Source organism: Centrocercus urophasianus, unplaced genomic scaffold (genome assembly GCF_019232065.1).
Source record: "Centrocercus urophasianus isolate 14NV4802_14NV808 unplaced genomic scaffold, USGS_Curo_1.0 seq_20, whole genome shotgun sequence".
In the NCBI taxonomy this organism is placed as follows: Eukaryota; Metazoa; Chordata; class Aves; order Galliformes; family Phasianidae; genus Centrocercus; species Centrocercus urophasianus.
The window spans coordinates 10,463,767-10,479,545 of NW_024884756.1; the positions used below are offsets into that span (position 1 = coordinate 10,463,767).

At 41.7% G+C, this 15,779-nt stretch overlaps 1 protein-coding gene across 4 annotated transcripts in view; it reads right to left on the reverse strand.

The window, feature by feature from the left end:
• Positions 1–15,779, reverse strand: part of SATB2 (SATB homeobox 2) — a 130,338-nt gene that overhangs the window by 95,609 nt on the left and 18,950 nt on the right. For all 4 annotated transcript variants that reach the window (XM_042822090.1, XM_042822092.1, XM_042822091.1 and 1 more), the window contains one exon: positions 7,775–7,951. In XM_042822090.1, coding sequence (XP_042678024.1) covers positions 7,775–7,951 — 177 coding nt within the window. The remainder of the gene's footprint in view (positions 1–7,774; positions 7,952–15,779) is intronic.

Sequence of the window (15,779 nt, forward strand, 5' to 3'; positions counted from 1 at the left end):
CAAAGGTAGTCACTGACAGACAGAAAGACAGAGTGCGTGTGATGCTCTGTAAGCCCTGCAACAGGGAAAGGAAGAGAGTCTTACTGCAAACAGCCAAGCAGCTCAGTGGGCAGAGGAGGGCATGCATCCCTGCTTCTCTCAGCCCAAGCTGGAATGTGAGTATTAATTAGAGCCTTAATCATCCTAATAGGAATGACGTCTCAGTGACCAGTCTGGAAAAAGGTCACTAACAGAACCACCTTCTGCTAATGGTTTTTCATGCTGTACATTTAGCCATTTCACTTCCTGTAGATTCCTGATGACAAACAATACAGGAGGACAGATTGCCCCTATATAAAATTGTACAGGCAAAAAAAGATGCAAATGTAAAGATAGCCATCTATCATCAAGTTCATGACAATTCTGGGTAGGGCCAGGATGACCAAAGTTGGATCTCTCTTCCACAGTGCTCCTACGTGGTGGTAAGCAACTCAGAACTGACCCCCAAAGAGAGTAAAGGAGGATACAGGGCACAAGACTTGCCTGGTCAAGGCAAGGAAAGTAGCAGCTGGAGCCGAGTCCACAAGGAGCACGGAGGAGCAAGGCCAACTGCAGCTGTGCAGAAAGCATCCTCTTCATGCCACAGATCTAAAATGTTTTCCAGGCCCTGCTCTAGATAAAGGCAGCAGTATCTCAGCAGACAAGAATATCTTAAAAGAAAAAACAAATACAAAAAAAGCTCCCCTAACTTGTGTGAAGCACCACCAGGCTCTGCTCTCCTCATATGCTACTGAATTTTTGAAGTATATTTAGCTTTTTAGCTACCAGGCTGCTAAATGCACTTCATTTTCCTTCTCCTGACAGGGAAAGACCTAGGCTAACCTAATTTATTCCCATTTTTAAATACAGCACTTTATCAAATTCATGGAAGAAAGACAATTATTTTGTTTTGAATTAAAATGAATAAACATCATTTCCCCATTTTCCTCAAAATTACCAGTGGTTCATGGGCTTGTGGGCTTAGCTGAGAGGTTGAGAAGGGGCCAAGAAAAATCAGAATTTATTATAAGCTGGTCTGAGTTTTTAATTGAGTACATACAGGCCTTCCAGAGAGAGTGTAGTTTTTATTTTATGCCAAATTATTATAAGGGCTGCTGTGACAGGGCAAATAAGTACATAAATGAATAGAAATAATTTTTTAAAAGAAGTCTATGGCCCAATTTCCCCAGCATTTCCTTACTGGTTTATAAAACAAGCAGAACGTATGAAAATATGTCCTCTAAGAGTGTGACACATGAAGAAACTCCAGTGCTGCCCAGATACCCTCACACAGAGCCTACAGCTGCAGCAATTGGGAAGCACGACAGACCACCGCCCTCGAAAAACAGAGGTGTGGATTTGCTGCTGCGACCTCAGCAACGTTTCTCAAAAACAAAGTGAGAGAGGAATTATTAAGTGTTTTGTTCCTCTCTGTCTGCAACACAATCTGAGACTTACCAGTTCTGAGTAAGGAACAAACAAACTACAGGCACTCTGCTGTATCCCAAAGCCAGCACCTAGATGTGACGCATTGCAAAGTACTTGGCCTAGAATGCTCTTCATTCAAAAGAAGCCTCAGGCATGCAGGTCACAAAGGTAAGGGGCTTCCCAGTGACACCCAGGCTAGTTCTGTCTCCTCTCTCCTCTTGCTGTCCCTGTTTCCTGCTTCCCAGCCAGGCTCTACCCAGGCACAAACCGCAAATGAGATGGAGAGCAGTGTCAGAAGTGCTGAGCTGGTCAGGGCTGAGTTTGGGTACTTGCCTCTAAGCTGTTCAAACACCAATAAAGTACCCATTTGCTTATACTACCCAGATGTTTGCCGTCTAGAAAAATAGATTATTATTTGTGGAAGGTTTTGTTCCATCACGAAAATCCTGTAATAATATATTGGGATCAGAAAGCCAATACCACATGGCACACATCAGTACTGGGCTGGTGGTGGGGAGAAAAAGGAAAGGGAGTCCTTTGACCACTATTGAAAAGTTAAGAACTTCCATCATGAGCTTATCAAAGAATGGCAATTCACTGCCATTCACACTTAATGCTATGGTGGACAAGGAGGGAGGCAACTTGAGAAGTACTGGGTTCCGATCTTCTGTTTCTAAACATGCACAGAAATATGTATCTGTACAACTTACAGGTATAAAATAATTTGTATGTACCTACACGATAGATCTAAATTACAAATGTATAGTTCTTATATATAGAAGTAAAACATCAATCTATTCCATTAATTACATATTTTAATATGATATCATAGTATTTGCTTTTCGATCACGAAAAAGTATAGTTTAAGTAAACCCTATGAATACAAATGGATCTCTATCTCTCCCTTAATACTTAAAGATTTCTTAATAGTCCCAAGTGGTATTTAGAGAGAAGGCTTGGGCTATAATTGAAATGGCATGAGAGGCTGAACCTTTAACAACAAGTGTCTTTCAAATCCTATGCCCATTATGCACTGTAATGGGTACTGAAAAACAAAGCAGGAAGAGGCTTTTCAACATTCTCACTGAAGTCTAACTTCCTCTCTCAGCTCCTGTAAATGAGTTTCACTTGCAGTTGCCATGAAGTTTTTTTAGAGTAGACAAAACAGTGATTTGCTGGTAAGTATCTGTATATAGGGAAATAAAAAATACTCAAGCAGTACTCAGACCAATTTCTTCAAACATCACAGAGAAAGACAAAGAACACAACTCAAGCAGCACACAATTCAAGAAAGCTGCTTTTACAAGGACCGCTTTGATCTGAATGGCTGAGTACTACTGCAAGAAATCCAGTCTGCTCAGCAAACCCAGACAACTTTGTCACTAAATGTCGTGTCTGAACTTACTGTAGGATGCCTGTTAGAGTTGTACCTCACGTGCTTATTACTCCTGAATGATTATGTAGGGGCCTATATAAGCAATGAATATTAAGATGTTAAAACTACAAAATAAACAAGAGAGTTTGGCAAAGCAGATTACAATAACAAAAAGAGAATAGATAGAAACCTTCCCCCTATCCTGGGCTCACTTACAAAACTCCAGCAGAGCAGATCTCCAGAAGAGATCCTTCCCCACTGGTAGCCAGCTCTTAAATAGGTCTAGGAGGGGTGGAGCCTGGCTCCTCCCCTTCCGGCAGCACAGGTGAGTTGCCTTCACGTGCTCCTCTGGTTGACTCATTGCTCACCTCAGGTGATCAGTCAGAGGTTCAGCCATGACTCAGCAGCTCCCATACAGGGCCTTTTAGAATTTCACCTCCACAGTTGGAAAGAAGAAAGGCGAGCTTATCCATAAGAAGCATCCCCAGGCAAGGTGCACAAAAGGCAATTGCTGAATAAAGAGCTGCTAAGGATGGAACCAGACTACTCAGGTGAACAGAGCCATGAAGAGGGCTGGGTTGGTTTCTCTTCTATTCATTAAACCCTAGATTAAGAGATGTTTGATTATACAAACAGGGAGCCACAGCTCAGCCATACAACTGGCACTGGGCACTTGGCTAAGGAGGCAGAAGATCCTGGATAGTAGCACTCTTGCAATTTACTGCACAGGAAATACCTTCTCCCAGGTTTCCTCTCATCTCGCCCATACTTCTCTGTTGTGCCTGTATTAAAAAGTAACTTATCTTCCCAATTGCAACAAACTTAGCTGTATACAAGCAGCACAAGTTTTGCAGGGTTTCGCTACATTTTTTCTGTACCTTTCTTGATAGAGAAACATAAAATCAGTTTGCATGTGTTCAACACAGCCCCCAGTTGGTACATTCTGCCTTCACCTCGCATTCGGTTGGAAACTACTATGGTCCCAGAGGCAGCACAGATGGGAATATTTCACAGGATCTCTTGTATTAACTTTCTGTTTGGGTCTTCCCTGAGCCTCGCTCTTGAGAAGCAGATCACAGCAAGTAACACAGCACAGCAGCAATATTCAAGATGTGCTACCCACAATGCTACCCACAGACGCAGTCAGGGCAGGCACTCCTTTGCCCTGCCAGCACACCGGCAGAAAACCTTGGAACCAAAGGCAAAGTCTACTTTGATGGGCCACTAAGCTTTGTGAGGCTCTGTAGACAACGTACACCAGTTCTGTGTATGCTCACAACAGCTAGCAGGGAACCAGTCAAAAGAGAAAACGCCACTTGATTTTTCACGTGGATTCTAAGAAATTGGTAGAAGTGTCAGACTGGGACTGCTCTTCCTCAACTCCACAGTGGGAGAGAGTCAGCTCTCACAGCAGGTCCAAAGCTTCAGACCGTTCACAGAGTATTTCAGATTGCAGGTAACTTCGTACTGCCTTGGCCTCAGCACTCAGTCCCTACCAGCTCGCCCCCTCTTGCACATCTCACTTAGAGTACCACGCCCAACAATAAAAAAATAACAGTAACAGAAAATAACTTTCAAAAAGGCACCAGGATATGTAATTTTTATTAAATTACACACGGAACAGGTGCCCTTTTAAAGCATGACTCTTTTTCTTACCAGAAGGCTCTTGTAGCAGGTTCCCTAGTGTCAGGTGTAGACTCAAGTGATGAAAGAAAAATACATAAATGTTGATTAAACCTTTGTTGCCATTCACACCACCAACTTTCACACCCCAGTGCCAAGCTGTTAACAAATTCCCATTCTGTTCCAGAAGACTTTTCACAGCTCCTGTCAGAAAAGGGAAGTTTCACGAGGGCAGAGCTTGCTGAAAAGTTTCCGCTCTTGCCACCATCAACAAAAAATGTTTGCAACCAGCTGTTTGTGTAATAATAACTGTGTCCTGCCCAAACTGTGGGGGAATAAAAAGCTTCTTCCAGCAAGGCATGGGGCCACCTTCATGTATATCCCCCAGTATGTATTTGTTTCAAGATATTTACGCTAAGACTCCTCAACTCCCTGAGGAGCTCAGCAGCTCTGGGCAGACCCACAGCAGAGCCTCCTCGGACACACATTCCCCTCCATGTCACGTCTTGTCCCTGGCACGCAGGCTCTGCAGTACAGTAGGCGATGTGAGATGGGGCCCTACGCACAAATCGCGCACCACCTGCTTGAGACTCAGCAGGGCTGTGCGAATGCTGTGGTGAACTGCGGCGAAGGCGGTGTGAAATTGCACAGCAGTTCTCTCTCCTGCCATGACTCCGTTTTTTCCCCCACAAGTAGCTCTTATCTGACATTGGAGACATGGTTCTTTAGAATGTACAAACACGAGAAGTGTCCTGTGAGATGAAGCGAACAGTGGCTCTCCTTTCAAGAGTCAACCAAAGAAACAGACATATAGAAATTATACAATATAGACATATAGAAATTCTCCTCACTCAATAGGTGACGACTGCTACATGCTAGATGAAGATTACTGCATAAGCAGCCTTTGCAAAACAAAGCTTTGACAGTCTCGTGTTTATTATGTCCTAGAGGACATGAGGACGCCTAGGACGATGTCTGAACAACTCAAAGCTGGTGGTGCGCGATGCACCTCCTGATGCATTTCTCATGCAGCTTCTCATGCAGATCCTGTAATGCAGCTGATCACAACGCATAGAGAAGAACTAAGTGGCTGTTTATCAGCATATATTGCTAAATGAAATCAATTCCAACTACTGGAACAGAAGCAGACTTTATCCAGAATGAACAGAGCAAATTAGCCTTATATTTTTTCCTCTTTCTCATATCAGAAAATTATTCTCCCAAATGTATCCTTTATTAAAGTGTTTAGCAACATGTTTCTGTAAACACTGCTTGACAGATAATAGCCCAACATTCTAGAAATTTTCTCACAAAACTAGCCAGTCTCAGATACCTATACCAGCAAATTGCCTCTGCCTGGACCTCATCTCTCTGCTTGCAGACAGTAGCACAGAAGCAAGCTACTTCAGAACAAGCTGCACACTAAAGTTTTGTATGTTAAAATCAGCATGTCCTGCAGTATTTGCCCAGGAAGCATAAAAGACTTCAGAGAACTGGTCCTTTGGTGTGACGATAAGCATGCTGACCAAGGAAGAGATTTTTTTCCTGGCAGATCTTTGAAGTAATTTCTGTCATTTCTAAATATTATACCACCTGATGTTTCTAGTGGAAGGCAATGAATCCCTTAAAGACAAAAACCATGAAGTCTTTTCTATTAGATTAATTGAAACAGAGGTTCAACTTTGATTTTATAGACGAGTTATTTGAGCACAACACCAAATGACAGATTACTAGCTGAACCTGCTCCCTGTCGAAGTCTGTAGTTTAAAAACGCAGTGGCCGTTTCCTCCCTGCACAGTGACTAATTTCCTTTGTGATTCAATCTGTCTCTACTCCTTGGTATTCTCACAGCAGAGAGATGCTGCAAATGCAAGGTTCCCCAAGTGAGATGCTCAGCCAGTGTGGATCACTGCACTGAGTGGCATGCCTCCTCAGAGCAGGTTTCCCGCAAAGCCCATTCCCCTTCATAAGTGCCAAGACTGAAATCTTGGCCACTGAATGCAGCGTGTTCCACATGTTAGCTCACAACATATTGAGCAACCGTGTTAACTGAGATGGATAGTGCTGTCAAACAGGAAGCTGGCTCACCAGGATGGAAACAGTGGAATACAATGAACTTTTACATTTATTGGGAAAAAAAAAAACAAAAACAAGTGTCCCTAAAACGACATGAAATGTTTCCTGTTAAAAAACAAAACAACTATCTTCTCATATAGCTTCTATTGCTGCATTGTATAAATAAATAAATACATTAGATCTGCATGAGCTCTGCCCGTAAGCAGAACCTGAGCCTCTCACAGAGCAGAGAGGCTGACAGAGGAAATGAATCATTATCACCCTGCTTGGAGAGAAGTTTGTACAAAGAGTGCTGCGCTATTAACCGCTGTCTGGAACTCCTGCATTCAGCGCTACGCTGCTCCCTCTGTTTTCGCATTCAAATTCCGAGCTATACAAAGTGACTAAAACCAACAGATAAAATCCAAATCCCCAGGCAAAGCTACTGCTAAACTACCCTAAACTGCAGGGGTCCAACTGATGACATGAGGATGAAACAAAGTCACAGGCTTCTCATCCAAAAGAGAAAACAATGAAATAATCTCCTCAGCATAAAAGTTTCTTGAAATGTGAAATTCATTTTGGAAAGATTTTTCCCGCTCCCCCACCTCCTGCCTGTCTCCCCCATTTATACAATCTTAGGTTTCGTGGTGATATTTTGGGTATAGAGATGAAAGCTTTGTTAATTTTAGATTTTGCTCCTTCCGGAGAATCATTTTCAAAAAGAAGGAATGGTAGAGATTTACAAAGCATTTGCAGCAGTACCGTAGACAAGCAGAAACAAAAATCAGTTTGCACATTTTGCAGTACAGCTATTGGCCATTAAGAGAATATGTATATATAGCCTTATTGTATTCAATACACTGTTTCAAAAATGCTGTTATATATTATAACATGCTGTTCAAAACGGCCCTGATAGAAAGAGACGTACCAGATACCATCTAGCCCTACACTTAGAGGTTCTACCCTGCTCTTCTGCGCTGATTTCCTCAAAGCAGCAACCTGCCTTGAGATGCAGAACAAATGTGTCATGAATACGCTGGCTGATCATTATCACCGTATTTCACACTTCAGCAAGATCCAGCTAATGCTTTCTAGGCAGGCTAACAAGGTAGGTGTTGTTCTACACCTAGTTTAAGATTAAGTAATCAATACAACCGATTAAAACACTCCCAAGATTTCCCACCGATTTTCTTGCTTTCTCCTTGCACTGAACAGCCTGAGGTGCACCATTCAGTCAACACAGAGAAGAGGGAAAAGAACTTTACTGAATACCTTGTGCCTGAGCCGCAGAGCTGTGGGAATACCCCAGAGCCAGGAGCGCTGTCTCCACCAGCTGGCTAAAGAGCACATCTTTGCGAACCAGAACGAACTCAGCATGCTCTTCTCGATTATCATATTCAAGAGAGGCATCCGACTGCTCCACCACACAAAAGACTGGAATCATCAAACCTAGATGGAAGAAAAGAAGTCTGTGAGAGAGGAACAAGAAAAGCGTCACACATCTCTGATAAAAGCTTTCATTTAAGACACCTCCTAGAAGGCTCATCGTAAGTGGATATCGGCCTTTCTTCCCCAGGGGACAGCTTTTGTTTTCTTTCCAAGGGAAATACTGAAGTCTCATCACTTGACTCATTTACAAACCACACTAAAAGCCCCAGAGAATACAATTTAGGAACAAAATAACAGTCAGCATGAGGACAAATGAGATTTTTCTGCTAAGACTTTTTAACACTGAAGAAATTTTCTACAGTTCCTTGAATGCCCTATTCTTGCAGGTCAGGGCTTCTCTACACTAAGAGATCTGAAAACCTGACATGTAGACACCACTGTCCAGCTTCTCTCCACACAGTGACCATCATGGAGATATTGTTTGGGGCTAGTCCCACATGCACTTCTTGGATTGGCTAGGTTAATTCACATACTTCCAGACTATGGCCATCCTACTCGTTCTGCAAAGTAAACACCCTTGCACAAATTTTGCTGAAAATGATAATTTGGTGGTGTTGAGAGCTAATGGACCAGCAGTCCCCGAGAAGCCGGCAGTGTTCTCCCTCTTAATGTATGAAGAGAGTGAGAACAGCTCTCTTAGAAAGAGAATCAAGGATGAGGGTGAATCACAGAAGTAAAAAACTCAGGGAGCGTTCTGGATTCAATTTAATTCTCTTTTACTGTAAATTTACTTTTGTGGTAATGAGATCAAGTCATCTCTGGTAATAAACTGTGAGGCGTGAACTTAAAGGGATCCAGTACTACAGACAGGCCAGAAACAAGCCAATTTGTGGAACGTGGCTTTATAGTACTGCATGTCTGTGCACGGAGGGAAAAGCATGAAAGGGAAACACAGAAAACTTACTGAGTTGGAAGATCCATTTTCATCATTTGCTATAGGCTGTGAAGTGTGTGACAAAGGAAAAAGTCACTACCCCCAGCAACATAAATTTATTAATTGGATACATATATTTTGTTAGCCCCTTGATAAGCTATGAAATATTAAGGGAAAGACAAATCCAAGCCTAAAGCCATTCTCAAAACGTGCTATGTAGAGCTTGCCTGAAAGTCTACTAGTTTACTTTTCACTCCTGTTTTTCAGAAATAAATATGACAATTTCATGTAGATAATATGAAAATAATTATTATGGAAATATTCATGGAAGAACAGATACAGATCACTGCATTCCTGGTCTGGGCACTTCATAAAGGAGGAGAAAGCCAAATGTTGGTTCTCCTTCTATACCAAGCCAATTAATTAAGATCATCTATCAGCAGTTCTAATATCTGCAAACCAGTGGTCAAATATCCCTTCAAAAGGAGCCACACTGCCCTGAAATAGATACAGTCACAGCAGTAACACCTGCTAAGGGACTAGAATCCTCCAGGCTTGAATTTGCAGAGATGAGATTTACTTAAAATGTATTTCAGATACACATTTATCATTTAGTGCCATAGCTGGCAGGGATCAGCTCCCAGTTGGACATTCTAACTGCAGACCAGCAGTAGCTACAAGCCTGGATACCCAGTTCATAGGTTTTAGCATTCTGTTTTAAATCACACCTTCAATAATGGGTAAGTAGGTTACAGCATCATATTGATGCTGCTCCCTCTTTACCACTGACTGAGATAAACCAACGCATTTTGCAAGTTCAAGTAAACAAATTTTAACACACTCACTAAGGAACATACATTGAAAAATATCTCTAGGTGCTTTTCTGAAAAGAAAAAGAGCATGGCTGATTCTGTTCCCACTGAAGTCAGTGACAAAATTGTTATTCCTTTCCAAGGTTAAAAGCTGATTTGTTTGTCCATAAATCATTTAACTAGTTAAAATGAAATTTAACCCCTGTAAGTAACAAACATGCCCTCCCACCAAACGTAGGGTCTGTCACAGCATTCCTGATGGGGCTATTAATGTCTCAACAGAAGAATCAGATAATTGGCCAAATGCTAAGGCTGCAATATCGGTTGTGTAAACCACATTTTGGCAAGACAGTGTAAGTGGGTGAATGCAAACTGATGAGAGGAATGCCGCAGCATCTTCCATCCTCCCGCAGCATGCTGTCCTCGTCACAGAACAGCCTTTCCACCTTTTCAGCACAGAAGCAGCACCTATTCTCCACGCAATTTATGCCCACAATTTACTGTCTTAGCGCAAACAGGACCTCAAATGGCAGAAATGCTGTTGTCACAACTCTACTGTATGGATGGCATGATAGACTTGCAGGAAGCTTGCCTGTGACTATTTTTCAAATGGCCCATCTGAGCCATCCACGGTCACAGGAGCCCTACTACAGAAACAGCTTTTGCAAAAATACCTCTAAGCTCAGTGGCTCAGCATAAGTGACGACAAGCTGCCATTAGTACTTTAAAAACAGAGAGCAAAGGGCAGGTTACCACATCTGCCACTGCTAACACGTTATGATCCTCTTGCTGTGGCTGGACTCTTAAAACCAATTTTGCTTTCCTAGAAATCAAGAGTCATCCGACTTCTTTCCAAGCAAACCTCACTCCGAGGAAATCTCATCTGCTCTGCCCTCTATTTTGAACTGGAAAGAGTTAAGCTATAATATCTCAAATGGATTTAGTACATTGAACTTCTCTTTTTCCTGATATTATCTGAATATAAATTAACATACCTCTGGTACATGAAAATCTGAAGGAAAACCATCTGCAGCTAAAACCAGCACAGTCTTTACACACCAGTATGCACGACGCCTTGTTCCTAGGTGCATAAACGGAACCCCCACCTCACTACAGGGCCCTTACAGAAGAGGGATGCGAGCCAGTCCATCCTCTCCATCATTCCATTGAACAGCTTACAGCAATGCTCAAGAGAGCAGAAGATGAAGCATCCAGAACGAAGCATTGCATGCAGTAAGAAAAGCCTAACTCACAAACCCTAAAAGCCCTCAGCTCTTTTCTCTAGTGTCTGTGCAGCCAGAAGCAGCATCCCTCCTCTTCATACGTACACACAAAAAAGGCTGAAATCCCTTTTGAGCAAAACTCTTGTGCATTTGCTCTCCCAGCTTTAGAGAGATGCTTTAGTGAATGATGCGGTGTAACTCATGGTGGATAACATACGGCACTGAGTTTCACACATGGAGAAAACAAGGGGTAATCTGAGGGCTGAAAAGAAAACATCTTGTTTTCTCAAAGAAGAAGCACAATATGCTGAATTGCACACAAAACATCAGTAACAATTACAAATTATCCAAAAGACTTTTTCTACTTGATACTACTCCATTGAGCTGGCTTAGAAACAGCTCTTCAGTGCTTCCATCAGTGCTTTGAACCCCATCTAGACAGCATTAAGTGTTAGAGGAACATAAAATAAGAAAGCCTTTTAAAAGAACACATGTACACAAGATTTCCCTGTATTCCATGGAAGAGAACACAGAAAGTGCTTCCAGAAGAACAGAACGGTTGGTGGTGATCGGTACCTCCGTATACCAAATATTGTTAAAACACGTCAGAATTGGGAGTTAAGCTCTGCAGTTGCTTTCATGGAGAACTTGTGATGTACAGAGAAGGCTTTGTACATTTGCTTGCATTTTAGTTGAGACTCATCTAAGCAGTAGAAAAATCAAGAAGCAATTAAATATGCAGACGATCTGTGCCCAAATGCACATTTTTCTCCTACTTGCTAGTTTTACTCCATAGTTTTATTTTCCCATAGAGTAACTTATTCTAAATATGAAGAAAAAAGAAACAGGTATGCTATCTAAACAGTGAAAACTCTGGACTCTCCACCACACAAAATATTCATTGAACAAAAGCTTGAAGCCAGTTAAAAATGTTATCAAACTGAAGTCAAGCAGCTCCCTGGAAAACACTTTGAGCTGCGATATTTGCAAGTGCAAGCTGTTAATTTCTAATAGCCAAGAAAAGGACAAGACAGGGAAGACCTTTAAGTCCTGCACTGATTTTTTTGGTTCACTTTCGAATAATATACTTTATCCAGTGCTTCAGATTGAGAATCAAAGGTGGCACTACCAGCAGTCACATTTCTACACATCACCAACTTCCACATGCCCACCCCAGGCGCAGCACCTAAACCAAAGGAGAAAAGGCACCAGAAAAGCTGCAGAGGAGGTTAAACTATTCCAGCCACCACCTCTGCTGCCCATTAAATCGGAAGCAGTGCTTGCTCATCCTAATAAGCGTAATATGAAGATCAGCCAATAAGAAGAGGCACCGATAAAATTTGTGTCTTTTTAGATTAAAATCTGTTTCCATCAGCACAAGTTGTGAGCCCCATCTAGGTGTTATTTAATTTAATCTAATTTGAACAATTTCCAAACATCAGCTTGATTAATTTCAACAGCGTGGTGTTATGGAAAGATTTACTGTACAGGGGTTGTCTAGCACAGAATTAATAAAGAAGCCAGTTCTTAGCCCTGAGTAACATGAGGGTTTAAGACTTCCCAGATTTCTAGTGGGAATACTTCACAGCACAAGCATGTTTTCTTCTGGGAGTGAAACCCACCAAAATTATTAAAAACTGAGATCAAATGGTGGTGTCAAACCCAAAGGAAATCATTCTAGAGGAGAGAGATTTTTATCAAATGAAGAAAGGGGAAAATAAAGTTTTTGTTGTTGCCGTTGCGCTTGGAGTTTTTGATTGCTGTTTGTTTTTTTAACAGAGACACACACAGAGCAATCTCTCTCCAAGACAAAGCAAATTTACATGGTTGGGAAATCAGGACATTTATTCCAAAATTCATAAACTACTGAAAACTCTTCATTACTGTGCGCAGAAAACATTTCCTTTGCAGTGACGGTAGCACAGGTCATTCTCTAACTTAACCATTCCAATAGAGAAAAAAGAAATCAAACCTAGGAAAAAGCAAGCAGCATACGCAAGTGTTTATGTACATACATACCTCCAAGTCCAGTGTTAAATAAGTAAAAATAAAAACTCTAAAGGATGCTAAGATGACTAAAAATCTCATCCACATGCTAAAAGCAGGTTGTTCCCCATCTCCAACTGCCCAACACATTTCCAGTTTGCACTTGATCTACACTGAGACTCAATCCTGAATGCCTTCAAGACGCTAAAATACCGGCAACCTCAGCTGGGCTTCCACATACGAGAGCCCTTCCCTGCAACAGAGACTGTGTCTCTGCTACTAAAGCATGGATTGTCCTGGGGAAATTATCTGGGTGAAGACTCCACACACTTAACAATAAAACATGCTTACACAACTGACAGTAACCACAGGAAGCAATTGAAGTACAGAAGTCCCCGAACCTAATCTGTTTCTGCTTTTTCTTCAGGCGAAAACGCTTCATTCAGCGAACAACAGTGGGGGGAAAAGAGTCCATTTATTTATATCTGTTTGTACTGCTATAGAGCTGATCTTAAATATACTCATCTGGTACTCAGCTCTTTCCCTTTCTTTTAAAGAAATTTGAAAAATGAACCTAAACTGCGAAAGCTGTTTTAAAGAGAGAAATCAGTGTCCACCCAGGACAGGAAAGCCTTGCCAGTTCTGCTCCCAACATCCTGCACCTCTAACTGAAAGGGCAAAAACCAGACGAGTTGGGCAGCTTTTGGTTATTCAGAAATACCTCCTTTTCTGCATGAAAGACGTCCACCCCATATCCAAGTACAACATAAACATTTCTGTTATTATTACTTCAATTCTGAAAAATTAAACACCATCGTGAAGAAAATAAAAAAAAAGTGAAGCTCCAGAGTGCCACTTTTTCAAAAGAGGGATCAGGGTTTGCAGCTTACAGAGATAACAATCTAGTGTGTACTTGATAAATCAGGAGGCTACCTAGATGAACAAACATATGATGAGAGAAGAAAAAGTTATAATGAGAAAAGATCCACGGCATTCTTTTTTTTTTTTTTTTTCCCCTCTAGAGAAAGAAAACCAGAAAGTATTTGAGAAAACAGTTCTGTTGTTCTGAACTGAACACCGCTTTTACCTAAATCACAGCACAGCCCTAGCTGGTGGTAACGTGAGATCTAACCCAGAAAATCCTGCAGAGTCCAAATAAGGCCTGCAGATATAGGATGCATGATGACAGGCTGAGCAGGCACGTCTGTGCCATTCCCACATCCACATATGACTGTTCACACTCAGGAAGGATCAGGCTTGAAGCAGATCCTGGGTACAGCCTGTGTCTGTGCAGTCCAGCAAAGAGGAAGATGAGCTGCAGCTCACACTTTTCAGCAAGGGTCACTCACGTCCACGAAGGCTCACTTTCAAGCTACTTCATACACTTTAAATATAATTAACTTGGACAAAAGATGTGCTGTTGGCACATAACTTAAAATAAATGCACAGTTTGGGTAAATTGTCTGTATTTCAGCCTTCTACATAGCAAAAAGCAACTTGCAACAGTCTCATGATGAGGCTGGGAATTCTTCCACCATAAATCTTTTTTACTGGGGACTAGAGGAGTCACTTTGCAGTTGTTTGTCACCAAGCACTTGGAAACACACGAAGAGAGCTCAGTGTCACACTGACAGGAGGCCAGTGGGAAATCTGTATGTCAAATATCAGAGACAGCACCAGCATATTCACAGATGTACAACCCTATACAAAAAAAAGTGCCAAGCATCTCATTATAATAAGAAGTTTTGTTCAGAGAGAAGAATCCTGCTTCTTGCTAATCCTCTGCTCCCCAGTACGTTCTAGACAAAACACGAGATATCTGATTTTGTACACAGGCAGTAACGTGACGCTGTTAAACTCCTACTCTTTGAGGGTTTATAAGCCTGTTGAAAATAATTTGTTCCAGGATGCAATTTGGTAAAGAAGAACTCAATCCACAGATGATTTTAATACAATGTTTGTCAAAAAAACAAACAAATAAAAAAATCATGTTAAATAATATTACATTGTAGAAGTTCTCTTCTGAGAAGGGCCAGAGGAAATAAACTAAGGACAATATCATTCTCCTCCTCTGTTATTTTTTCTGGCTTTAAATATTCAATAAATCTGTAGGCAGGAAATGCATTTCTACATATTATATTTTAGCCAATGGTGAATGCAAACCACAAGATATTATTTACATCCTTCTTCAGCTTCCAGTCCTTTTTGTGGCTTCAGTCACCCAACCATCACAACTACCCCAGCTCTCAGGAAATTTTATAAAGAAGTCACCAATATCTCTGCAGATGTCCCCTGCTTCTGACAGCTTAACTAGCCAAAGAATCTTTCTCTGAGCTGAAATAACAGCTTTACTGTTTGACACAAAATACTCCAGACCACTATCCCACCACAGAAACATATTAAGAAACTCGTAAGTTGATTCGATAATACTCAGATTTCTTAAAAAAAAAAAAAAAAAAAAAAAAAAAAAGCAGTATTGAGAGCATGTGTTTACGCTAATGAGAAATGAGAAATAAAGAGGAATACGGAATATTTACCTCTAGCACAGCTTCTCCAGCTGTGTGCCTGGGACAGAACTGGTCCTCACGGGAGATGAGGCCTTTTGCTAGCGACAGAGGCACAGCTGCTCCTGGCAGCTCCCCACCTCTGCTGAACCAGTTACAGTAACTCCGTGTCGGCTTGGACCTGCCACCCTGCCCGGGTCTAAGAGAAGGAGAGTAGCTGCTTGAGCTTTGAGCTCAGTCTCTCTGACGCAGCCGGTTAAGCCGGGCAAGGCTAAGGCTGCAGCAGAGCAGCCAGGAGGCAGAAGCAATTAAACAGGAGAACAAAGCACGTCCAGCTCTCCACTCAGCCACCAAAATGAGCAGTAAAAGAGAACGCAGATGTCAAAACACTGTTTTACAGGAGTTCAAGACAGAAGAAGGCACAGCCAA